This window comes from Mus musculus, chromosome 15 (genome assembly GCF_000001635.26).
Source record: "Mus musculus strain C57BL/6J chromosome 15, GRCm38.p6 C57BL/6J".
Lineage (NCBI taxonomy): Eukaryota > Metazoa > Chordata > Mammalia > Rodentia > Muridae > Mus > Mus musculus.
In genome coordinates this window covers 6,627,695-6,652,885 of record NC_000081.6, presented here as the reverse complement: position 1 = coordinate 6,652,885, position 25,191 = coordinate 6,627,695, and the positions used below count along the sequence as shown (strand labels likewise).

Sequence of the window (25,191 nt, the reverse complement as noted above, 5' to 3'; positions counted from 1 at the left end):
ACACGCACACGCACACACACACACACACACACACACACACACACACACACCAACAATTAAAGAAAAAGAGGCTGTGAATGAGAGCAAAGGAGGATACAAGGAAGAAATTGAAAACAGAAAAGATGGGGGTGGGCGAAAAGATGTAATCATGATATAACTTCAAAAGGCCTCCAAAGACATTAAAGTAGAATTCATCAATTTTAGAATAGCAGAAGCTCCAGTTTCTTAACATGTTCTACAACTCACAAACCACAGAGCAAAATGACTTAGGAGACAGGCAGGACCACTGTAGCCAGTCTGGCTGTTGTTAAAGGCACAGGGGGGTGTCAGCTGTGACTTACATTTGCCCTCTTCATTCCTGCAGAGAACTTTGGTGTCATCTGTGCTTTGTATAACTTCGAGTGACTCCCCAGGTTTTATCTGCAGATCTCTCGCTCCCCACTTTTTAGAGGTTAAGGAGGACGCAACTTTAGTTGAATATAGAACTCGAATTTCACCGTCGTACTGAAAAAGGTAAATATATTCACATTAATGATATGAATTATTATAGAAATGTACTGACAAATTTACTAAGAAGGGTTTTGCTCTACACATGCATGTGGGGGGTTATCTCAAATTTGTTACTCAATACAGGAAGAACTATGTTAATTATGGCTGGGACTATGACTTGGACAGGGACACCTAGCCTGTATAAAATGGTGAAAACAAGCTAAGCACCAATATGCATTCATTTGTTTCTGTCTGCTTTGTGACGGCAGACACAATGTGACCAGCCCCATGGAGCTCCTGCCTTTGTGATTTCTTCATAGTGAACAGTAGCTTAGAACTGTGAGTCAAAAGAAATCATGCCCTGTTCTTCAAGATGCTATCAGGCTATTTATCACAGTCCCGTGACAAGAACTAAGCCAACTCAAACCTCACCAACTTCACATACAAATACTTAAAGATTTATGTACTCTGAATTGTATTAAATATTACACACCTTAAATTTTTTCCTGAGGTCTTTTTCTTCCTTTTCTTGCTTTTTTAGCTTCTTGGGATCTTTCTCTTCCGTTTTTGCCCTTCCAACACTCATTCCTTGACTAGGGTGACAGGACACAAATCAGCCAACACTTTGACAAATAGCAATGGATAGATCAGAATAGAGATTTAATTCTTAACATTAAATTTTAAATGTTTTCTTTTTGTTACAGGGTCTTACTGTATTCACTGTATACATGTAGACCAGGCTGGCCTCAATGTTCACAAAGATCAATTGGCCTCTGCCTTCCAAGTGCTGAGATTAAAGGTGTGCACTACCACACCCAGCATGTAATAATAAATTTTTGGCCAATATTGTTTTTAACTCAGTACTTATCATTATAACCCATAATGTCTTTCTGACAGATAGATGGGGTTCATGAAAATAATACAAGTGAGTTAAACTGTAACCAAAAGGCTTACTGTTATATTAGACCAGTGCTGACATTCCATGGTTTCATGTGGTTAGACCTACATTTTAACCCTGTACATTTTTCTATCTCTTTCTCAAAAATTGAGTGACAGAGATAATGTTACTAAAAAGGCTCAAAATTGCTTTTTAAAAGAACATAGTTTTATGACTTATGAAATGTATCTATCTTTCTATATTCACAGCTAATTAAATTGGAGTTATGAGGGAGAAGACAGAGTTGAGTGGGAGAGCACTCACACATCACACACCTAGACTTGATCCACACAAGAGGAAAATAATACAGAAATAAATGGAGAAGTCATGGAAGAGAGGAAGTGTTGGCTAATGAGAAGCATGTACATAAAATTACTATTTTGATATCGTGAGGGAACATTTTAAAGACGGTAGCTAATAGTCGATCTTCACCTTAGCCATCTCATTAAGTTGCTCATTAGAATATAAAAGTTGAATACAGACAACTAGAAAGATGTGTGAATTCCTGTAGAAGGGAGTTTTTAAAGAAAGCACTAGAATAGGTGGGAAGATTGAAAATTTGATATTGTTATTAATTTTCATTCTGGTTACCTAGAAAAAATTGTCTGTGATCTTTTGAAAATGTTTGATTCGTTTTATTTTTTACTTTTTAAAAAATATTTGTCTTGCTCATTGAGAAAAGAACTAGGACCATTATCCACTTCATGTCCTGCATCTAGCCCCAGGAGCCTTTCATGCCGAGCATTGGTGGAATTGCCGGCCCAGATCAGCTGTCTGAGATGAGCAGAGCATGAATGAATGCTGAATATGCACCACAAGCTATGTTTGAAAATAAGTTATTGCAAAATAGGATACTGTGTTTAAACATAGAATTGTTTTTAATTTCTGAAAACAAACAGTGGGTAAGGGGGGGGGACCAACAGTCATATCTGGTTAAGTTTAATCAGCTGGCGTATGTTTTGCTCCAAGAAAAGGGCCAGGATGTGACTCTGGGTTCCCGGAGAGCCAGCTAATGGGATGTGGGGGTGTTTCTAGAGTAATGTAAACCAGAAAATTGTATTAAAGCTCATCAGAGACACGCACAATGACCGTGTGGTGAGTAAGATTAGAATGAGTAGGTTACTAAGGGGAGACTTTCCGTTCATAGGCAACGAAAAGGGAGGGAGTCTTCTCTCATCTTTCTTTCTTGTTTTGCCTGTAGAACTTGATCTTTGTGGACCTCAGCATATTTTGCCTTCTGCTTCTTCGATCTTGATACAGTCTGTAGTTCAGTCAGATTGGCTTAAGTACTTGACATCCTCCCATGTGCTCTTCAGTCCATCTCAGCAGGCTCAGCTCGAGTCAGTAATGCTATGCTCGCCCGCTAACTTGTCAACTCTACTGTCTTTTCTTTTCTTTATTCTTTTTTATTAGATATTTTTTAATATACATTTCAAATGCTATCCTGAAAGAAAGTTCCCTATACCCTCCCTCGCCCTGCTCCCCTACCCACCCACTCCCGCTTCTTGGCCCTGGCATTCCCCTGTACTGGGGCATTAAGATTTATTTATTATTTATCTAAGTACACTGTAGCTGTCTTCAGATGCACCAGAAGAGGGTGTCAGATCTCATTACGGATGGTTGTGAGCCACCACGTGGTTGCTGGGATCCAAACTCAGAGCCTTTGGAAGAGCAGTCGGTGCTCTTAATCACTGAACCATCTCTCCAGCCCTCCACTGTCTTTTCACTCGTCTCTTTCTTGGGTATACTGTTGGAGGCTTCTAGCTTTTGTATACAAGTTACCTCACATAGTTATTCAAAAAGTGAGCAAGTGTTCTAGCACATTACATTCTACCTCCAAAGGCTTCCCAAAAGGTCTTCTTTTTATCCTCACTGGTCTTAGATACCTTTCATACACTTTAACCTGAAAGTTAAACATAAATCTTGGGTAAACTGAAGTTATTATTCACTCTTAACTCAAGAAAGAAATTGGCATAAAAATTTTGAGAATCTAATGAACTTGTGAACAAAAACGACATACATTAAAGACCTCTTAAGTAATAATTTTCTTTTTTTTAACCAAGGAAACCATTGGTGGAGGACAGGGAAGAAGACGGTTAAGGGATGACATAGAAAGGAAGCGTATTCCAGGGGAAAGAAGTCAAGGAAAAGGGTAAAAATGAGAGAGAATGTGAAGCATGGAAGTGACTTGTGAGCAGAATCTCAAGTGTATGTTCCCAGTGAGCGAGCGACTACCCAGTGAGTCACCAGCAGACAGCAGACCTTAGTCAGGAAACCAGGGGCAGAGGCAGTGTCTGGGGTCAGAGGAAGGAATGGAGAGGGGCAGAGGAGAGACAAGAGATGGTTAGGATAATTTGCTCACAAACATAGCTGCAAGGTGCGAGGTGTGATCAGAAACAGGCACAGCTTTAGAAAGGGACAGCAGAGCCCACACGACTTCACACAGCACACATACACCCTGCTAGATTTTTACTCCTGGTCATTGCTGTTGAGCAATCTCCTTGTCAACACTTCAGTGCAAGGAAAACAGTTTAATGACCTCATCTCTGCAGGTGGAGGAGGGAAGTCTGAGGCATCCACATCATCGTAAACTTCTTCTCCCACATCTAATAAGAGACAGAACATCAAATATTAAAACATGGTCCATTTACACTCTGATATAAACATTCATTGATGTTACTTGAAACTGAAGACTTCCCATAGCCAGTAAGAGATTTTTCTGGATACATTTCTACTAAAGGTATTATCTACTTTTAAAGGAAAGAAGGAAGGAAAGAAGGAAGGAAGTCCTTACCATCCTGAATGTGAATATTCAACTTCAAATAATCAGTACATAAACAAACTAACAATGGAAACCAGTGAATATGATTACAACTATCATTATTTGGGGGGAACTTGAAATAGTGCTATTACTCTGAAATTCCACAAGTATAATCAGTGGATGATTAGTAGGACTTCAGAACAGTGGACAAAGAGGTCAGCACTCTTGGGCACTGGCAGTATTCTACATGCTATGGAGTGCTCTTGCACTCATCCAAATCTATGTATGTATGTATGTATGTATGTATATATGTATGTATGTATGATCTATGTATTTATCTATCATCTGTCATCTAACTCTATCTATCTATCTATCTATCTATCTATCTATCTATCTATCTATCTATCTATCTGCTATCTATCTATCAGCTATCTATCTATCTATCTATCTATCTATCTATCTATCTATCTATCTATCTATCTATCTATCTATGTATCCATCCATCCATTCATCTTGCTATCTGTATCATCTATCATCCACCATATCCTTTTTGTGATTTGTTAGGTATTAGTTTATATCCTACAGTGATAGTATAATTGTACTGCCTTCAAAAGCAAATCTCATTTCTATAAATAGTATACACCAAGTGATGAGAAATAGCAAAAACAACATTGATAGAAAGTAGCCATGAGCTGGGCTAGGTAGTGGTGGCTCATGCCTTTAATCCTAGTGCTCTGGAGGTAAAGGTAAGTGGATCTCTATGAGTTCAAGGCCAACCTGGTCTATAGAGTGAGAGCCAGAACAGCTCGGGCTACAGAGAGGAACCCTGTCTCCAGAAGCAAAAATGAAAGCAGGCAATCAAGCAGGAAGGAAGGAAAGGAGGGAGAGAAAGAAAGAAAGAGAGAGAGAGAGAGAGAGAGAGAGAGAGAGAGAGAGAGAAGGAAGGAAGGAAGGAAGGAAGGAAGGAAGGAAGGAAGGAAGGAGAGAGAGAGAGAAAGAAAGGAAGGAAGAAAGAAGTAGTTATGACTGGTGTGGTGAACTGAATGAGAGTAGCCCCTATGCCTGTTTTATGGCGTTCTGGGGATCAAACTCAATGCTACAAACCGAGCCACATTTCCAGCCTGACATACTCTTAAAAACACATTTACAAATTTAGGTAGATAAATTCTTTAAAAGCCCTCCAATATTTTAGAAACAACATTTTATTTTATTCAGAGCAACATTTTAAAAATTGTTAAAAGATCTGTCCTAGCAGAATTTTAAAATGACTGAAATTGTACCAAGATGAAAGCATTGTACCATTCCCCCCCCCTCAAGTTCAACACAAGCATATGAGTTGAAAAGAGGATATCTGGAAGTATCTGGTTGTATGCCTTCTGCGTATTTTTACACATGTATATCAAGCACAGACTGAATTGGGGTGGGGCCATGGCTCACATTGGGTATCCATTACTTTCCACTTATCTCTATGCCACAGTGACTTTCAGATTAATACTTTTGAAGCCACTTGTGTCAACTTGAATGAGATGTCTCTTATGTTCTCAGGCATTTGAGTTCAAGGCCAGCCTAGTCCCCAGTTGGTGATGCTGTTAGGGCAGGCTTTGCAGGTATGGCCTTGTTGATGTTTGTCACTGGAGGTGGCTTTGAGAGTTGAAGGCACGTACCATTACCAGGTGTGAGATCTCAGCTTCCTGCTTGTTCACCATGCCTTCATCAAGGTGTTTCACAGTAATAGAAAAGCAATACAGGGGTTGGTACCAAGGAGTAGGTAACTGTTGGGACAGGCCTGACCCTTCTGCTTTGAGGAGGGATATTAATGGTGTTTTATCACAACAACATGAATTTTATTTTTATGGTTGTGTTATTCTATTGTTGGGTAATTGGGCTCATCTAGGATAAAATTGTTTGTGTAATGTGATATATTTATTATTTGGAGTCAGGACTTAAAGCAGGAACAGAGATGACATTCAAAGCTTCCCTCTACCACATGTGTGAGAAATAATTTGTAAAATGCATAATTAGTTTTTACTACATACCCAGTTGCTTATGCTGAGAAGGGAGACTGAAAGAGAGAGAGAGAGAGAGAGGATATAGTTAAAATCAGAGTAATATGAACCTTGAACTTAATTCCTTTACATGAGGGAGATGTGAAAATATTCTAAAGGTGTGACATGGGTTAATCTGCTGACCACCATACCTTTCTTATCTTCCATTAGCCACTAACTTCTAGCCATCGATTTGGAATTTGTTGAGACTGGCTTTGAACTAGCTTTGTTGTTCAAAAAAGGTCAAGAATAAAGACAGTCATTTTATGTTGCCCACAGTTGCTAGGCCAATATCTTAGTTTTGCTCTAAAGTTTGAGCATGTCAACACACCAGAGTAAGTTAAATGGACTTAGTATTTTAGAGCCCCATGCTATTCATATGCTTGGCCCAAACTGTTTCTTTGAATTAAGGACTGAAATTACAGAGTCTAAAATCAACAGCAGTCATTGGAACATGACCACATTTCTCCAGTATGTCCTTATCTACACCAAACTGGAGAGTGATGAATAAGAAAGGAATGTACTCTTAAACTAGACAGTGAGAGCTGATGGGCAGAGGTGAGAGGGACCAACATCAGGTGGGTTTAGTTGTAGCAGAAGAGGAAGTTTTTTTTTCTGAACTATGACAGTTAAGCACACACAAGCGTGCGCGCACACACACACACATGCATTCACACAAGCATGAGCACATTCGCATGCACGCAAGCAGACACACACACACAGCAGACCCCCTCCCCACACACATGCTCACTCACTTCTGAAAGATTCATGTACAGCACAGGAATGACTGGTTAAAGTATGATATAAAGACATTCGCTCAAATAACCACAAATCAGAATTTGGTAGTGTGCAAACAAGGCAGAAAAGTAGCCTTCCTTTGGCACCAAGTGAAGGTTACATTTGAGCAATGTTGCTCAAGAGAAGACTTCTTGTTCTGTGTCCTCAGCATGGTAAGTGTGCTGTTTATTCACTGCTCTTTGGTGCGTCACACAAAGGATAAAATTAGGAAGGCTGTGTGAAACAATGTATAAGGGTTTCAGTTAAATGTGAACACACTGAAAAATGCAAAAACGGAAAGACTCATCTGTACATGGTTAAGATTCTTCAAATTTATATCCATGGAATTTACACTAAGGGGCTGTTTTGAGGCTGAAAATTGTTTATGCATTAGTTATTTAGATTAACTTGAAGTACTGAAAACAAATCTGTATATGCATATAATTTAAAAAATAAATTACTATTGTAAAATTTCAATTTTATATTTAGAAAAAAATTCTAAATTATGCCTTAGATTTTAACAAATTAAATTTTAATAGAGAATATGGAGTTTTAAAAGTAGTCAGTATAAAATACCATACAGTAAAATGGAGGCTTGCAATCAAAATAGTAAAGTTTTAGATGATTGTTCTGATGAGAGAGATCCTAGTGGTGTGTATGTTCATGAATGACTGTGTGTGCTTGAGTTCTTAAAAGTGTGTGCATATGTGCACATGTGTGTGTATCTATGGTATTTATGCAAGTTTGCAGGGAAAGTAAAGTGTACCTTAGAATTACACAATAATTTCAGAATAAGTGGGGTCCTCTGATGTAATTAATTACACTGTGAGATGAGTGTATGATGATTAATGGAAAATGGCAGTTAAGTGGTGTAAGTTCAACAGGATTTCCTTATTGGTTATAGAATATTAGTAGCATTCAATTAAACCAATATTAGTGTAGTTATTGTGCACTGAAGGCAGTCAGTTGACTCTTACGATGAACCTTCATTATTGTCTGATTCAGAGACTTTAGGTTTCTCTCGAATGCTTTTCTTTCTGTCATCTTTTCCCTTTAACATCTTCAAAATCCCCCAGGACCATGCGTTAGTCTTCTCGTCAACCTGTGGCACGGATCTTGGGAGCATCAGGCATTGACAGAATGTAATAATCAGCAAACCATGAAAACATTGCGTGGACATTCAGAGTTTAAGTAATTATACTATGCTGACCATAAATAATAGTAAATAGATCATTTTAGCCAATAATATGGTGTTGCTAGATTTATACATGCTGGTGAGTGAATATTTCCTTTGCCCAGCTAGTCATTTCTTAGTTATTCAGTTAGATTTATTTAGGTTTCTAAAACACAAAGCTAGGACAAGTCAGCTAGAATTAAGTTTAAAATGTTGACTTGGAATTATTTATGACTAATGTAAAATATACACTAGATCTTAAATATGTTATTTTAAAATGGAAAGAAGATTTATCAACTCAAAAGATTTTTATAAATTATAATTATAAAAATAAAGGCATTTATTATCAAGCAAAGGAATAAATATTCAATACCAGTTCTGCTATGAAATTACCACAGATAACAAAGGTCTCAATTTACTTGAAACAGAATCTCATCCTACAGCTCAGGTTATCTCCAGGTTTACGAAGCAGCTGTGACTGGCCTTGAGCTCCTGGGTTCAAGTGATGCTTCTGCTAAGCCTCTGGGGTCCCAGAATTATAGGTATGAGCCCTGACGCCCAGCTATAATTATGTTATTATGCAGAAGACACCACAGCCATGTAACTAATAAATTCTAGAAATGGTTGTAAAAGTATTATTGATTAATAGATAAATGATTGTGAGATTCTTTTAAAAAAATAGAAACATCCACATCACTTGTAATTTGTCCTCTTTTCTTTCATTTTTTTCTCATAAATGAGATTTTTCAATTTACTAGTTTGTTTACAGTGTGATACAATTATCCTTTATGATTTACCCTTAATGACAATTAAACCTTCTCACAATTTTAGGACCGAAGAAGAACAACATTTTCTACTGTTTATACTATCTGGAGATGAACATTAAATTGTCATATATGTGATACCATGGGGGAAAAGCAATTCAGTGATTATTCTTACCCATCGTCATCATCTTCCTCCTCTATTCCGTCATAGATCTCGTCGTCTGTTGGTGGCGGGGGGAACATCCCTTCATTCGGATTAGGAAGGAAATCTTTTGTCAGTTGTACAACCTGATCACATACAGGCCACTCTGATTTTGATACAATTCTCTCCCATTTGACTGCGGAAAGCATCCCTTTTTCGTATTAGTCATTTAAGTGGAAAACTTTGCATTTCTCACTACCACGTAGATAGTTCCTAAATCAGTTGCTTTATTGATTATTTTAAAGCGTGTTAGGGCCAAAGCCATCATAAAGAAATGAGGGATGATGGACACTCCGGATCTGATGTAAAATGTGTGGGTGAGAATTAATATGAGAAAACATAGTGCTCCCTCGCTCATGGATTGGCAGGATTAATATAGTCAAAATGGCTATCTTGCCGAAAGCAATATACAGATTCAATGCAATCCCCATCAAAATTCCAACTCAATTCTTCACAGAGTTAGGAAGGGCAATTTGCAAATTTATCTGAAATAACAAAAAAACCTAGGATAGCAGAAACTCTTCTCAACAATAAAAGAACCTCTGGTGGAATCATCATGCCTGACATTAAGCTGTACTACAGAGCAATTGTGATAAAAACTGCATGGTACTGGGGAGGCTTCTTATTCTAAATTGCACTCAGACAGTGTGCAGAAAGCAAGACTATCCCAGGCACTCTGAGAGTGGAGTCACACGAGGATCCACAGCAAACGTGGAAGACAGAGGTGACCGAGTCACAGTCACTTGGTGACCAGGTCTAGAATCTGGGTCATAGACTCCGAGGACTTTCCCTCCTGAAGATCCTGTTGGGTCTTTAATTTCTGGTTCCTATACAGATCTATAAAATGATGTATGTATATATGACAAGAAAGCAGAAGAGAAATGGTCTAGGGGAGCAAAGGTAGGAAGTAAGGGGAGGGGGAAGAGGAAGAGGAAGAGGAAGAAAGGTACGGGTTGGGGAGGATATGATAAAGTTCATTACATGCTTACACAGAAATCTTGTGGTACAATGGCTGTACCAATAAAATTATATTTAAAACCCTTGACTTGATGTACAGAAATATAAAAAACTCCTCTTTACAGTCAGCAAACTACAGTGTTTTCTCATTAACATTTTCAAACATGTTCAAGACTACAAACAGAAAGCTTGTGTCTCACCTCCACTTCCGCTCTGACCGTGGCTAGGAACGAAACAGAAAAAAAGAAATGTGTTAATGAATGAATGATTTAATTTCCAAGAATAGAAATTCAAACACTGAGCAGACTGTAAATATTTACATTCTACTTAAAACTAGGATGAAATACAGGAAAAGCAAGAAGAATGTTAAGTGTAGTAGATCAGAAGGGGCAGGGCAACAATGTAACCAATATGCACCCGGCAGGAAACAGTGAGCTCTAGCATCCTAGTTCACGACACTGAAGGCTGCTTTCTTTCAGTAAACTTCCCATTAGGCAGTTTTCAGTCATTACACATTATATTTAAAATTACTTTAAAAGCCACCCTGTGTTATTTTAGGAGTCAATTAGGACAATTATCATTTCACCAATTAAATCCATTTTCAGTATCTTAGACCCACAGTATCTCTTAATCTAATATCATTACACCCTTGTTTTAAGAGAAAATAAAATAAGCTGATCTCTTGATAGGACTTTTATCTCTCAAAACCCAGGTCGGGTTTGTTTTTTATTTTTATTTTATTTTATTTTTTTACCTAACAGTCAAGAATTTCTATTTTAGCTTTTATAGTCAGGTACTCTGGCCTGTGTCTCCCTGTGTGAGCCAAGTGTGGGCACTGGAAAAATGTAAGACGTCTGCTTGTACAATTTTGTCATTTTGCAGGAAGGAATCTGGGATTCCGGGGGTTTAACTCCTTTTGAACCTAGCTGTGTGCTGACCCCATTTTGGTCTTTGTACCAGCAGCAGGCACAAATGTGATGTTATCTCCATGCAGGACAACTGTACCCTGGTTCTCAACTTGAACACTCGTTTTATAAGCCAGTGTAAGGAACTAGTCTGATACAGACCACTGGATAATTAATAAAGGCACACTGCTCTCAATGGAACTTTGTAGAATGGCATGGTACATCACCCTCTAGAAACTGCTGTCACACTGTCTCTAGCAGTCGCCGTCGTATCTATTTTCTCTGCTCCTCCCCTGAAAGAGGCAGTTCTTAGAACTGTGTTCTGGATAACTGATGCTCCTGGAGAGTGTCTCCCCTCCGAGAGTCTCACAGCCAAAGCCTCAGGCGTATCGCACGCTAGGAGCAGAGCTCCACATGCTCATTTCGTCTCTAGGGTGAATTTATTTATATTTGTATGTAGTATATACAATTCCTTGATCTCAGAGTGGAACTTCCAAAATACCAGTTACACAAACCTTTCCTCTTTATAAGTCACAGGTCTCAAGTATTTCAGTGTAGCCATGAGAAACTAACGTGCTGGCATGTGGGAGAAGATGCCTTTATTTGCCTCTCCAAATAGGGCACTTCCGTTTTGTTCCTCTGCTCCGTGAAAGTGTGTTTATTTTTCTAGGAGGAAATGCCACTCTAATGTAGTGGAGTAATTAGGTGTAATTAGACACTGGAAAGTTGGATTTTTACTGAATGTCTATGGATTATAGAAGATTGAGATCTGATTTATTTTAGGCCTATACTGGAGTTGTAGTGGAAGCCATTCTCTTTCTTGTTATATTTTTACACAATGACATGAAATGTATTTAGACTCAGAGATTTAAGGGTGAAAAAGTATGTGTGTGTGTGTGTGTGTGTGTGTGTGTGTGCAAGCACACACGCATGTGTGGTATACTTTACCTCTTCTTCTTCATAGTTTCTCAAATCATACTAGTTTACGCATGTCCCTAAGATCAACTCATAATGAACACTACAAGAGTGTTGTGTAGCGGACAACACATTTAACACAATTATACAACCCACTGTGTTTCAAATAGCACATGATGTGTGTGGCCAACAAGTAAAAGAAGATAATGAGTTTCAGAGGGCCCTGCACTCACTCACACTGGGGTTGTACACAGTGATTTAGTTTGGTGACTGAGGGCATTAGGTGACATGGAAGGTACAATTGTGGAATCTTGAAATACATGACGTCTGGCAAGGGGGCAGTGGTCTGCTCGCTGCCTGGGTGTGTCACACACCTGTTAGGGGCATCCTGCTCAGCCACATCATCATAGACATCCTGGTCATCTTCAACAAGTCTTGGTGGGACAGCATTGAGGGAGTTCTTCTTCCGTTTCAGCGAATCATAGTCAATCTCCACGGCAGTTGTTTTAATATAACCATCTACCAAAGGGAGAAAAGGGTCCGGGCACCTGGAGTTTAGACACTTGAGAGTGTGTTTTGAAGTATCAATTGCTCACTTACTCTTAGAGACTTCTCTTCAGGGCTGGGAATGGAGCTTAACATGCCTAGAGCTCTGGATTTGGTCCCCTGGCTACATATGTGCACACCTATGCATGGACGCATGGGTATAACCAATGGTACTTCATTAAACATTAAAGGTCTCTTTGCTTGCCACCTTGACTTAAGGACCTTCTGTGGTTTTTATATGCTCTGTTAGAGACTTAACTTGTGACTCTTTAAAGTGAGTCAAGATTCAATGTGAATGGGCTGGTGATATGGCTCAGCGGTTAATAGCGCTGACTACTCTTCCAAAAGGTCCTGAGTTCAAATCCCAGCAACTACATGGTGGCTCACAACAATCCGTAATGAAATCTGATGCTCTCTTCTGGAGTGTCTGAAGACAGTTACAGTGTACTTACTTAAATAAATAAACTAAAAAAAATAAATTAAAAAAATTCAATGTGAAGATTCTAAAGTGCCTCGCAGGACACGTTTCTTTTCTTTCCCCCAACAGAAATGAAGAACATAATAACTTTTGTAAAAGTTTACATCACTCTTCACTAAAGAGAACTATCCTTTTTTTCCCCCTCTGTCTATCCAGTAGCATATTCATGGAAGGTATGTATAGTATCCCTTCCTCCAAGGCTCGGGGATATTGCAGAAGGACAGAAAGAGTTTAAGGACCAGAAAAAGGCAGACAATTAGAAGAAAACCGTCCTCCAGACACAGCAGGACAACTGTACATACAAACTTATAGCAGTTGTGATACTATTCACAAGACCTGTCAAGACCTAGACAGGTCAAATCCCAACACGAGAGGGGAGTTGGGCATGAAGTTCCACTCCTAACTAACAAGTGACTGGTAATTGATAGTTATTGGAAAAGAACAAGTAAGTTTCCTCTAAGGTATAGCCCCTGGTGTAGACCACATGCCAGTGAAAAGACACACATCCAAGAATATTTGGGTAACATAAATTGCTATGGATCAGGGAGAAAGGGAGGGAAAAAGATACAAAGTTGGTTGAAAAGGAGAGAGAGTTTGAATCGGGGAAGAGCTGGGGGAGGAAGGTGACTATGATCAAAACATGTTATATAAAGTTCTCAAATAAAACTAGCCAAAAATAATACAGAAAAAAATGAACACAGGCACAGACACAGACACACACACACGCACACGCACACACACACACATACACACACACATACAGACACCCAATCGAGGGAAAGAGAGGGAGGGAGGGAGGGAGGGAGGGAGGGAGGGAGGGAGGGAGGGAGGGAAAGGGACAGCAGAAGGGAAGGAGAGAGGGAGAAAAAGGGGAAGGGAGAGAGGTAGGGAGGGAGGGAGAGAGGTGGTGGGGGGATAAGAAACTGACTAGCCCCGGAAGCCTCCAAGCCCCTGGAAAGGCGAGCTCACATGACCCCCTTGCAGTCCTGCCCAGCCATTTTCCTTCTGGGTTGTCTGTGATGCGGATAATCTCAATGTCCTCTCCTTGTTTGAAGCTCAGCTCATTCTTTCCTCCTTTGACATCGCAGCAGGCTTTTGCATGGTGGATGACTTGAATGGGGCCCGTGAGCTACAAGGTAGAAATCATAATGAAAAAACACTAAAAATGTAATCTCAAAAGACAATAATTCCACAACAGTCACTCCTGGTGTGTGCTCTTATTAAAGGGGTTAAGGCAGACACAGTGTCCCACAGCCAAACAGTAGGCTTACCTCAGGGGACCCTGTAGAAGGGGAGGAAGGATTGTAGGAACCAGGGGATCAAGAACACCAAAGAAACCCCACAGAACCAACTACCCAGGGCTCACAGGCGCTCACAGAGAGTGAACTGACAATCAGGGGGTCTTACTAGTGGATCTAGTCAAAGAATAATACAGAAAAAATGAACACACACAGAGACACACACACACACACAGAGACACACACAGATACACACAGACACACATAGAGACACACATGGACACACAAACACACACGCAGAGGGAAAGAGATGGAGGGAGGTCTAGCTCTGACTCGTGGGTTTAACCTTGGCCCTCTGCATATATGTTACAGTTGTGTAAACTGGCTTCTTGTGGCACTCCTAAGAGTGGGACCAGGGGCTATCCCTGACCCTTTTGAGTGCTTCTGAGATGCTTTTTTCCTTCCTGGGTTGCCTCATCCAGCCTTAATATGAAGAGTGGTGCCTGTCCTTACTATAACTTAATGCGTCATATTTTGTTGATATCCATGGGAGCCCTGAACTTTTCTGAAGAGAAGTGGAGGTGGAGTGAAGGGGGGGCAGGGCTAGGAGGGGGTGGGGGAAGAGAAGCTGCAACGGGATGTAATTTATGAGGGAACAATGAAGAAAAGATACAAAAGAGAAAGAGTTAAGCACCAAACCACAGAGGTGGTGCAAGACCAACAGAGACCAGGGGAACAGGTATGTGTGGTTCATCAGAGAGTGGTGGGGGTCTGATGAGCAGAAGACCTCTGGAACAAACACCGAGTAAATGGGACCGCATATGTACTGATGTACACTAGCCCTTTCTCCCTCCCTCCCTCCTTCCCTCCCTCCCTCCCTCCCTCCCTCCCTCCCTCCCTCCCTCCCTCCCTTCCTTCCTTCCTTCCTTCCTTCCTTTGTTCCTGAATTCCTTTCTTTTGCTTGTTGAAATATAAACTTGTAGTAAGTACTATCTGCTACAAATAAGATAGCAGTTTATAAATAGCTTCAAAAATAGTAAACAAATACTAGGCAAAGTTTTCATAACTAATATTTGAATAGTATGATGATTTATTAATAGAATAATATATTTTAAGGCATGAGTTCTTAGATCCTAATTTTCTTTTCCTAAATGGCTGTCTTTAATAGGATGTCTCTCATCTTTTGACAAATAAGTATGGATTGTGATGGGGGGGGGGAGAACGTGTTTCATTGAGCCTATGTTGTGAATTAGGTGACATATTAATTAATTAAAAGCATAAATTGATAGCCAACTATCATATCAATTATGGGATTTATTAGTAAAAGCAGACTCAAGTAGAAAGGTTTTGGGCTGAGCTGGCTTTATTATATAGTTGGACTCTGTAAACAATCTGTAATCTGAATATTTGAATAACAGATCTGCAGCTGCAGTGGGCTTGAATTCATGCAGTGTCCAGAGTATGAATTGGTTACTTGTTGACACTTTCTTATGACTTCAGTGAAATACATAGTGTCATGCCAGTTTTTGAGGATGATTTCTTTTCTTTTTTCTTTTCTTTTTTTTTTTTTTTTTCTTTTTTGGTTTTTGAGACAGGGTTTCTCTGTATAGCTCTGCTGTCCTGGAACTCACTTTGTAGACCAGGCTGGCCTCGAACTCAGAAATCCACCTACCTCTGCCTCCCAAGTACTGGGATTAAAGGCGTGCGTCACCACCGCCTGGCGAGGATGATTTCTTAATAAAGTCAAATTTATTTTAGTATCAATAAATTGATATGTCAGCAAAAAAGAAAAACTATAAATTTAATTATGATATGCCATTACACTGATGGATTCTCACATTTATGAACCCCAGTGTCTATTAGCATCTGAGTGAAATATAGGTCTCAGACTTGACAGGCTCTTGAGTTCCTATTCACTGATATGACTTCTATACTGGTTTCGTATTAACAAAATTATTTGAATGAATGTGGGAAGCAATGTATTACCTTTTTTCCCCAAACTAACCTCAAATCCTTTTTTTTTCTTTTTTGCCTTAAACATAGAGGCTTTATTATTGTATAAAATTATTCCCTAGAGAAGTTATTTATTCGTTAAATGTTTAATGTGTATGGAGTTTTGTCTGCATGTATGTCTGTGCACAAGCATGCAGTATCCATTGAGGGACTGCAGTTACAGTTTGTGAGCCACTATGTGTGTGCTAAAAATCAAACCAGGTCCTCTGGAAGAGCAGCCAGTGCTCTTAAGAGTTAAGCCATCTCTCAAACTCCAAGCTAATTATATATAAAAACTGCCCTAAGTCAATAAATATCCCTTTTCCTGAAGAGGAGACATTGCTCACAGGCAGGACACAAAGTACTGTCCAAAATCTTTCTGGCTAGCCAGTCAGTTGGATTCCAAGTCCTTTGGGGTAGCATGACTCTCCGACACATCTCCCTGTCCCTTGCAATGAGCTCTGCTGTGGCCCTGTGCAGGGAGTAACTAAAAATCCCTCTAACGCTTTGCTTGGGGTTGGTGTGAAGGCTGCTTGGCCACTGAAATTCTCTTCTTGGTAATCAAAAGTCCTGGATGACATTTGAATGCCTTGTTTTTTGTTTCTGTTTTTGTTTGTTTGTTTATCGTTGTTGTTGTTTAAGATATGGCTGCCTACTACAGTTCTCCTGGGTAGGCAAAGTCTTTGTCAAATCCTTGAAAACTATGGATACTCTCTTGTGAAAAGTACACTACATGCATTTTCCTGCATTAAATGTTTCCTTCAAGATCATTCATCTTAGTAGTCACGGATTCTGTGTAAGTAAACTGTTTCAGCTTTTACATTACGATCGCAACGTTACTTGTACACGGAAGACTTTCTCCAAGATGTCATGACGACTCACAGTAGATATAGAGGCTTTCATATAATATTCCATTTAATCTTGTAACAGACTATGGAAAGTGTCATTTATTTTCACTTTAAAGACTAAGAATCTGAATCCCAAGGAGTGAGTAATAAGTCTGAGAATACAGAATGTGTATGTACAGCTGGAATTGGAATCTATGTCTGTCCCAACGACTCCAAGCTGGGTGTTTTCCTTGCAGCATGCTGGGAAACTTTTGTTTTAACATAACAAATGCACTGGGAAGTTATACATGAGTCACACTTCGTAATCCCATGTATCAAATTCTCTAGAGAAATAAATACTTAAAGGAATAAATATTTAACGAAAACCATGTGAATTCCCTTAGAAGTGAAGAATAGTTTTGTAACTCACATCATTGCTCCAAATACTTCTGAGGCCCCAGAAACATACCAGATGGCTTCCATCATCAAAGATGGCACAGCCATGAGAGTTCAGCCTGTGCATGTAGCATAGTAGGGGTAGCCGTAGAGGTGACAGTTACCAGCATTCAGAGAAGATAAAGGTCGGAAGTTGAAGCATTTAAAGAGGGATGAGAGGCAACAGGTCATAGATTATCACTAAGTATGAGGCTTAAAGTGTATGGTTTGATCCAGAGACCAGGGTCTCTGGTAACTCCAGGGAATGTGGTTCATCCAGGAATACTATGTTCAAAGCACCACTCTGTGATGTGCCATTGGGACATCTTGTGTGTGGGTCCAGACTCATGGCACACAGTAATGATGTATTCATTTCCTCTGTCAACAGAAAATCCCTGGGTACCCACGAATTATAAGCTAGTTTTATTTTATTTTATTAATCCCATTTCATTTTTGATGGTAGGGTAAGATGATGTTTTGGACAAAAATGATGCTATGGCTTTATTCATCAGCAAGTAAACTCTCACCTTGAATTTCTTCTTCAGTTCTTGCTCTTTCTTCTCTCTCTCCTTCTGCTCCTTTCGTTCTAGTTCCAACCTCTTCTTTTCTTCTTTTTCCCGTTTCTTGTCTCGTTCCTTAGATGAATCTCTGTGAATAGAAATTGTTATATTGTGGTTACATGTGCAGGTGTTTGTAGGTCAGGAACTGCTGTGCAGAGGTGTTGTCTACCCACTACAGAAGGAGGTCTCCAAAAATGAGAGATGAAGGCAAGAAGCTAAAGATGTGAGAACTCTGGCTGTGTGAGATTGTTTGTAAAGCCAGAGGAGCCCATAGCTACAAATACCTTCTCTGGCAGTGCAGCTCCTCCCCGCTGCAGCGTGTACCACAAGGAGGAAGGCACTGATCAGAAAGCCCCTGTCCTTGATACTAGCAAGTCGCCCCCGCACTTTCCTAGGCATGCGTGAGCGCAGTTCCTCAGACACAGTCTAATCTAGAGACTCCATGGAACAGGTTGAAGAATTGGGCAGAGGAAATTAAGACACCTGAGCTCAGCATTCAATCGAACGCTATTAAAGATCCTTTGCTCTGCTTGCAAATAGGAACCCAGCATAAATATCCTCCGAGAGGCTCCACCTAGCAGCCAATGGAAAGAGACACAGAGACTCACCCAATCATAAGATGGAGCTCGGAAGTCTTATGAAGAGTTGGGAGAAGGATTGAGGGACCCGAAAAGGCCGGGGACTCCACGGGAAGACCAACAGAGTCAACAAACCTGGTCCCTTGGGGGGCTCCCAGAGACTGAACCACCAATCAAAGAGCGATCATTGGCTGGACCTAGACCCCCTGCACATATATAGCAGATGAGCAGCTTGGTCTTCATGAGGGTCCACCAACAACTGGAGCAGAGGCTGTCCCTGAGCCTGTTGCCTACCTGCCTGACTGTGGATCCTGCACCCCTAAATGGACTGACTTGTCTAGCCTCAGTAGGAGGGGATGTGCCTAGTCCTGAAGTGACTTGATGTGCTGGTGTGTGTGTGTGTGTGTGTGTGTGTGTGTGTGTGTGTGTGTGTGTGTAAAACACCCAGAAGGGGGATTCCCTTTTTCAAAAGAGAAGGGAAAGGTGAAATGGGGGGAGGAGTTGTGTGAGCGGGTACTGGGAGGAGAGGAAGAGCTTATATTGGATTGTAAAGTGAATGAATAAATACCTTTAAAAAAGATTACTACTAGTTCCACACACTTTCTGTGGTGATTTGAATAAGAATGGACCCCATAGACTGATAGGCATGAATGTGTGGCCCACCAAGAGTGGCATTATTAGGAGGTGTGGCCTTGTTGGGGGAAGTATATCATTGTGGAGTCTGGCTTTGAGGTCTCAATATGCTCAAACTAGGTCTGGTGGGTCAGTTGCAAATGTTGCCTGTGGATCAAGATGTAGAACTCACAGCTCTTTCTCCAGCATCATGTCTGTATGAATGCTGCCATGCTTCTCACCATGACAATAATGCACTGAACCTCTGAAACTGTAAGCCAGTCCCAATTAAACAATGTTTTCCTTTTTAAGAATTGCCATGGTCATAGTATCTCTTCATAGCAATAGAAATCCAAACGAAGGCAGTTTCCAAGCAATTTCTTAGTCTATTTTAAACTCCATTGCAGAGTCATTTTTCATATCTACTCAATAGACTATAACATGGGCATCTGGTACAGTCCATAATAGCTGGGTGAAGAAGATACAACACACACACACACACACACACACACACACACACACACACACAGAGAGAGAGAGAGAGAGAGAGAGAGAGAGAGAGAGAGACAAAGAGAGAGACAGACAAAGAGAGAGACAGAGAGACAGAGAGACAGAGAGGGAGAGGGAGGAAGGGAGAGAAAGATACAGATTTTGGAGTCTATTCCCTGACTGTTTTTCAAGTGGCTTCAGGTCCCACATGGCAGTTTGTCACCAGAGTCCCATGTTGAGTTCTTGAAGAAGTGAACCAATTTCAGTCCTTTGTAGTAAAATAAGGAAGGTCATGACAGGCCAACCGTTAGTGTAAATAAAGCTTTTCCTTCCTAGTGCTTTTGCATACCCATCTGCCCTCTTATAAAACATGGTAAGGAAAGCACTGCATACATGTCTTCGTATGTTTCCCCTTCACTCTCTTGTTCCTGTCAAGAAATATCAGATAATTACTGTGATTGTTCCAAAAGGTCACACACATATTTCATTGACAATTTATTCCTTAAAATAAGTGTTTAACACATATCTCATTGGCAAATTGTTCCTTAAAATGTTTATGAGTTTATATAATTTGAGCCTAAATTGGCTTATTTGAATTTTCCTTTTTTTTCTCTCTCTCTCTTTCTAACTGTGAGAGACACTAAGAACAAAATAAAGGAAATTGAATTCTCTGTCTTGTTCATAATTTAGCTATGCAGCCAGACACATGTTCAGCGTTACCCTTCCCTACCATGGGTCAGCATGCTGGCTGGCATATACTATTTCAAGCCTTTGAATTAAGTGAGGTTAGAAAAGGAAAAAATACCATTGGGACTTGTAAAACTTTTTATTTGTCTGTTTATAACAATAGTATGTGAATCATAATAATTGTTAGGCATTCCCATTTTAGCGATAGAAAAAGAGATATAAAAATATCTGACCTCTTCTAGATTTCCAGTACCTAAAGGATTGAAAAAACAAAACAAGACAATATGCTGTAATTAGACACACTTCAAAATGGATAAAATAGTACTAATAACAATTGAAAGTATAACTAAAATAAAATAGTACTTATAACAATTGAAAGTATAACGGAACTTAACCTTTTAAAGCACAAAATAAAAGATGTGCTTGGTATTTTTAACACTTGTAATTTAATGACAAAGTTATTTTATTAATTTTTATAAGATAATGCAAAACTAAATAACAATTATGGTACCTATTATTTGCTTTATGTGGGGCATAGTACATTTGATGCATGTATTTATGTGAAATGATGTAAAGCAGGGCAGGGGGTGGGAAGGTGGAAATCACCAATAGTTCACACTCATTGGCACATTCTTTCTTGAGGATTTACTTTCATGAATTAAATAAGCTAAGGTGATTAAATTAAAAAAGACGACTCAAGAGCCTAGTGTAAAATGTGCCCTGGCAGATATCAAGCCATGATCTGATATTATGTTACTAAGATAATAACATTAAGCACAGCCATAATAAAACAACAATGTTGTATTGCTTTAAAACACATAGGTAGGACAAAGGGAGAGAAAAGAGCTCAGGGACTGTACTGGGTACTTTTATGCCAACGTGACAGAAGCTAAAGTTATTTCAGAGAAAGGAACCTCCACTTTTAAAAAATGCCTTCATAAAATTGGGTTGTAGGAAAGCCTATAGATTAATTGGTGATTGATTGGGGAGGGCCCAGCCTATTTTGGACAGTGCCATTCCTGGACTAGTGGTCCTGGGTTCTATAAGAAAGCAGACTGAGCAAGCTGTGAGGAGCAAACCAGTAAGCAGCACCCCTCCATGGCCTCTGCATCAGCTCCTGCCTTCAGGTTCCTGCCCAGTTCCTGTTCTGACCTCCTTTGATGATGAACTGTAGTGTGGAAGCTGAATAAACCCTTTCCTCCCCATGTGCTGTTTCATCACAGCAATAGTAACCCTAAGACGGGGACTAAGAAAACTTCCGATTGGCCACATCATATATGCACACACATACCCACATTCATATATAGTCGATATACTATAGGGGTGCACCATAAATTATAGGAAGAGCATGAATTACTTTGAGTTTGGTTGGAAGAACACTGGCACTGTATACAAACTCAAGAGCAGAAAACAGAATCATGAAATGAAAACCAATATGAATTAGCTGAGGAGAGGCGCTGATTTCAGCGATGAAGCCAGTAGTGGGTTCCCAATGTTCCAGGAGAGGGGTCCACACTCATTCGAATGTAGGTAGTTTGCTAAATTCAGTGGGTTACAAAACAGAAGCATGAAATAGAAAGGAGAGTGGGGAAGTGGTGTTGTGTGGGTAGGAGTGGAAGAGGGAGGTGGGAGGCTGAGCGGGGCAGAGTGTATGGTATAAGTGTACAGAGTATATGATATAAGTGTACAGAGAGGCTACAGAATAAGTTTAATAAAAATAAAATGTATAAAAATTAAAATGAGATCTGTTTTATACCATAAGACTGGGAAAACGATGAGAAAGCTTAGTGAAAGGTGGGGACATGGCCACATCCGTGCCTTGTGGCTGAGACTGTAGACAGGGTATCAGTTCTGAGGAGCACTCTAGTCCTATCCAGCAAAGTAACTCTACCTTGGAGCACATAACCAGCCTTTCCACTGCCATTTCTCTGTGAAGAAATGGCGTCTCTGAGGTCCACCTGGATGAGACCATAGAGGAGCACTGCAGTGTTTCTTCACTCCCAGTGAGGCAGATGTGCATTCCATGCTGTGCTGGGCGGTGCCTACTAACCACACACTAAATGTGTGCACAGTCATGGAGTAGAGGCTGGAAAACCCATGCACTGAGTGTTCTCAAAAAGAAAACTTGAGAATCTGCTTTTCATATAAGTTACGTGTGTCCTTACATATAATCATATGAGAAGAATATGTACAAATGCACACTGAGTGTTGTAGGATGTTGTCTGTAGTGAGAAAGAGAAGGAAATGGAGCATGAGAATGCTAAGAAATAAGTAAAACAGGGGACCTGGCATAGGCCAGTGATGGTAACTGGCCATTAAGGATGCCATGACATTTAACTAATTCAAACATGTACTTCAGATTTTAAAAAAAAAGGAAGAAGAAGAAAGTTACTCCTTACCATCAGAGTGCATGACACCATCTTGATTTTCGTCATTTATAGGATGTCTGAAAACAAGAAAGAAAGAAAAGAAAAACACCCATGAGAATAAAGTAGAAGCTTGCCTTAAAGTGAAAATATACATAAACATATACATATAAATGGAAATTTCTTCTGGCCTCAGTAGACACTCAGTGTGTATACAGCACACATACATACAGGCAAAACACTCTCACACATAAAATAATGATAAATAACATAAAAAATACACTATCATCTAGACACAAGCTTTACACCAAACCAAAAATAAAACAGTAAGAAAGAAAAACCAAATGTCATCAAGCCAACTTTGCATTCAATTAGCAATCTTCAGGAGGCAGAGAATCTTCTAATAGAGACCCAGTCAGCAAAACCCAGACAAGGCTAGCCATAACATCCACAAGCAAACAATCTGATTTCCTTAATAAATAAATTGCAAGGAAAAAAAAAGAAAAACTGAGGTGGTAGGCAAACCTCCGTGCGAAAGGTATAAATGCATGAATACATAAAATATGAACATGAATTATCAAAGACTTTAGGCTGTGAGCTCTTAGTCAAAGTTAAGGCACACAGGCATACTACGACTGAAAAATTTAGCAGGTCAAGTTGGCCTTGACCTAATAACCTCCATGGTTCAAAACCTTGAGTGCTGGGATGAGAGGCCTGTGTCCTGCTGATGGCTGATTCGATATCTTATGCTAACACATGGGGTTTACTTAGTAATTTAATCACAAAAGCTCTTGGGTTCTTTAAAGGAACTGATTTAATTCCAAAGCTTTTACAGTGTCATGGGAGGGGTTTCTGTAGTGAAGTCTTTGGGACGTCCATTTAAGGCAGTGGTGCTTAGCCTGTGGGTCATGACCCACATTGGGAGTCTGTATCCGATATCCTGCATATAAGATATATGCATACAATGCATAACAGTAGCAAGATTACAGTTATGAAGTGGCAACAAAGTCATTTTATGATCGAAGGTCACCACAGCATTAGGAACTATATCAAACGATCACGGTCACAGCGTTAGGAAGGTTGAGAACCATTGGTTTAAGGTATTCAAAATCCTTAAAAAGGAAAGTCGGTATATTACATTTGTATATGGGACGTGCAACATCCCAGAATGGTTAAGTCACTTTAACCTTCAAGCCAACACGTTGAAGCCGCCTGAAGTTGGGTGGTCCAATCAGTAATGAACAATTGCTGTAGCTTTGTACTTACATACTTATTTATAATTGCGGTACTCTGGGGTTCAAAGCCAACCTGGACTATATAATAAGTTTCCATTTCAATGACAAAGCAAAGCAAAGAAAAAAGGATCCTGTTGGAAATAATTATTTAAATAAGATTGCTAGGTGTGGACAAGGAAGAACAAGTTTTACAATGGAAATTAAGTAATGTTTGGTTTCTGAGCTGGGGGAATGAAGTGCTTACTTTACATATCAAAGCAGATCTGGACTTAAGGTTCTCCCAGCATCCCTCAGTCCATACCTGGCACACCCTGCTCCCATCCCTGAACTTTCCAGCCTAGGGGTTGAGCTGCCCTTCCCCCAAAAGGCTCCTGCCTATATAATCCAGACATTTTGATCTCTCTCCCTCATTTCTCTTTCTCTTTCTCTCTTCGGGCACACACACTTTCTCCCCCCCCCCCCCCCCCCCCACACACACACACACTCATAGTGACTTCCCTGGCCTGGTCTTTGGGGTTAGTGAACTCATCCAAGAGCAGCTCCCCAATAAACCTGACTTCAATATATTCTAATCTGGCTTGAGTTGGCTCATTTCACTGGCAGAGAAATAACCTATCTCTTAACATAAGTCCTTCACCTTAGCTTTAAGGAATAGCATTTTACTGAGAACGTAAATACTCTGGACATAAAATACACTGACATTCAACCAATGAATGTCCTTTTCACGGTGAGCAGGGCGCAGGGCTGAGTAATGAACTCTGTTCTTCCACTGCTTTGCTTTTACAGAATCCTCACTCTGTCTCGGACACTCTCTTTCTCCATGCTTAGCTGGGGGGGGGGGGGGTTTACTGGGTTAATTCCATCTCTAAAATAAAATGAAATAAAATAAAATAAATAAAAATAAAGAACTGTTACTAGGGTGTGTGTGCGCGCGTGTGCGCGTGCGCGTGCGCGCACGGACACATGAGTAGAGGTCAGAAGAAGCATGCTCTGGGGTTGGGTCCGTCCTTCCATCTTTCTGTAAATTCTGGAGATTGGAGTCAGGTGCTCGCCCTGTATTCTTTTTTCATGTCATCCCCCTGCTGTAGACCCCTGACCCAAGTTTTTCATAAAAGTGCCTCTTCTGGGAGGTTATTACCCAGTTCCAAAGCCTGCCCTTTGCTGCTTCCGGGTGTTATCAGTCCACCTCTACAGGGCTACAAAGTCTCTATCTATAACCAGA

The 25,191-nt window shown here is 40.1% G+C and overlaps 1 protein-coding gene and 1 long non-coding RNA gene across 12 annotated transcripts in view; one reads left to right on the top strand and one right to left on the bottom strand.

Moving 5' to 3' along the window:
* The window catches only part of Fyb (FYN binding protein), a 142,813-nt gene that overhangs the window by 12,723 nt on the left and 104,899 nt on the right, over window positions 1-25,191 (bottom strand). For 3 of the 11 annotated variants that reach the window (XM_011245328.2, XM_006519983.3, XM_006519986.1), the window contains 13 exons: window positions 22,768-22,814; window positions 20,602-20,621; window positions 20,075-20,109; window positions 17,970-18,090; window positions 13,920-14,079; window positions 12,301-12,445; window positions 10,307-10,329; window positions 9,123-9,216; window positions 7,987-8,124; window positions 6,224-6,249; window positions 3,966-4,032; window positions 983-1,082; window positions 342-504 (listed from right to left, as the gene is read on the bottom strand). In XM_011245328.2, the coding sequence (XP_011243630.1) occupies window positions 342-504; window positions 983-1,082; window positions 3,966-4,032; window positions 6,224-6,249; window positions 7,987-8,124; window positions 9,123-9,216; window positions 10,307-10,329; window positions 12,301-12,445; window positions 13,920-14,079; window positions 17,970-18,090; window positions 20,075-20,109; window positions 20,602-20,621; window positions 22,768-22,814 (1,139 nt within the window). Of the gene's footprint in view, window positions 1-341; window positions 505-982; window positions 1,083-3,965; window positions 4,033-6,223; window positions 6,250-7,986; window positions 8,125-9,122; window positions 9,217-10,306; window positions 10,330-12,300; window positions 12,446-13,919; window positions 14,080-17,969; window positions 18,091-20,030; window positions 20,110-20,601; window positions 20,622-22,767; window positions 22,815-25,191 lie in introns of those variants that run through there. The other 8 variants (XM_006519982.1, NM_011815.5, XM_006519985.1 and 5 more) reach the window with 6 other exon arrangements.
* Window positions 1-25,191, top strand: part of Gm2245 (predicted gene 2245) — a 49,877-nt gene that overhangs the window by 1,418 nt on the left and 23,268 nt on the right. The window contains exon 2 of the long non-coding RNA NR_155272.1: window positions 365-513. This is a non-coding gene — a long non-coding RNA (predicted gene 2245). The remainder of the gene's footprint in view (window positions 1-364; window positions 514-25,191) is intronic.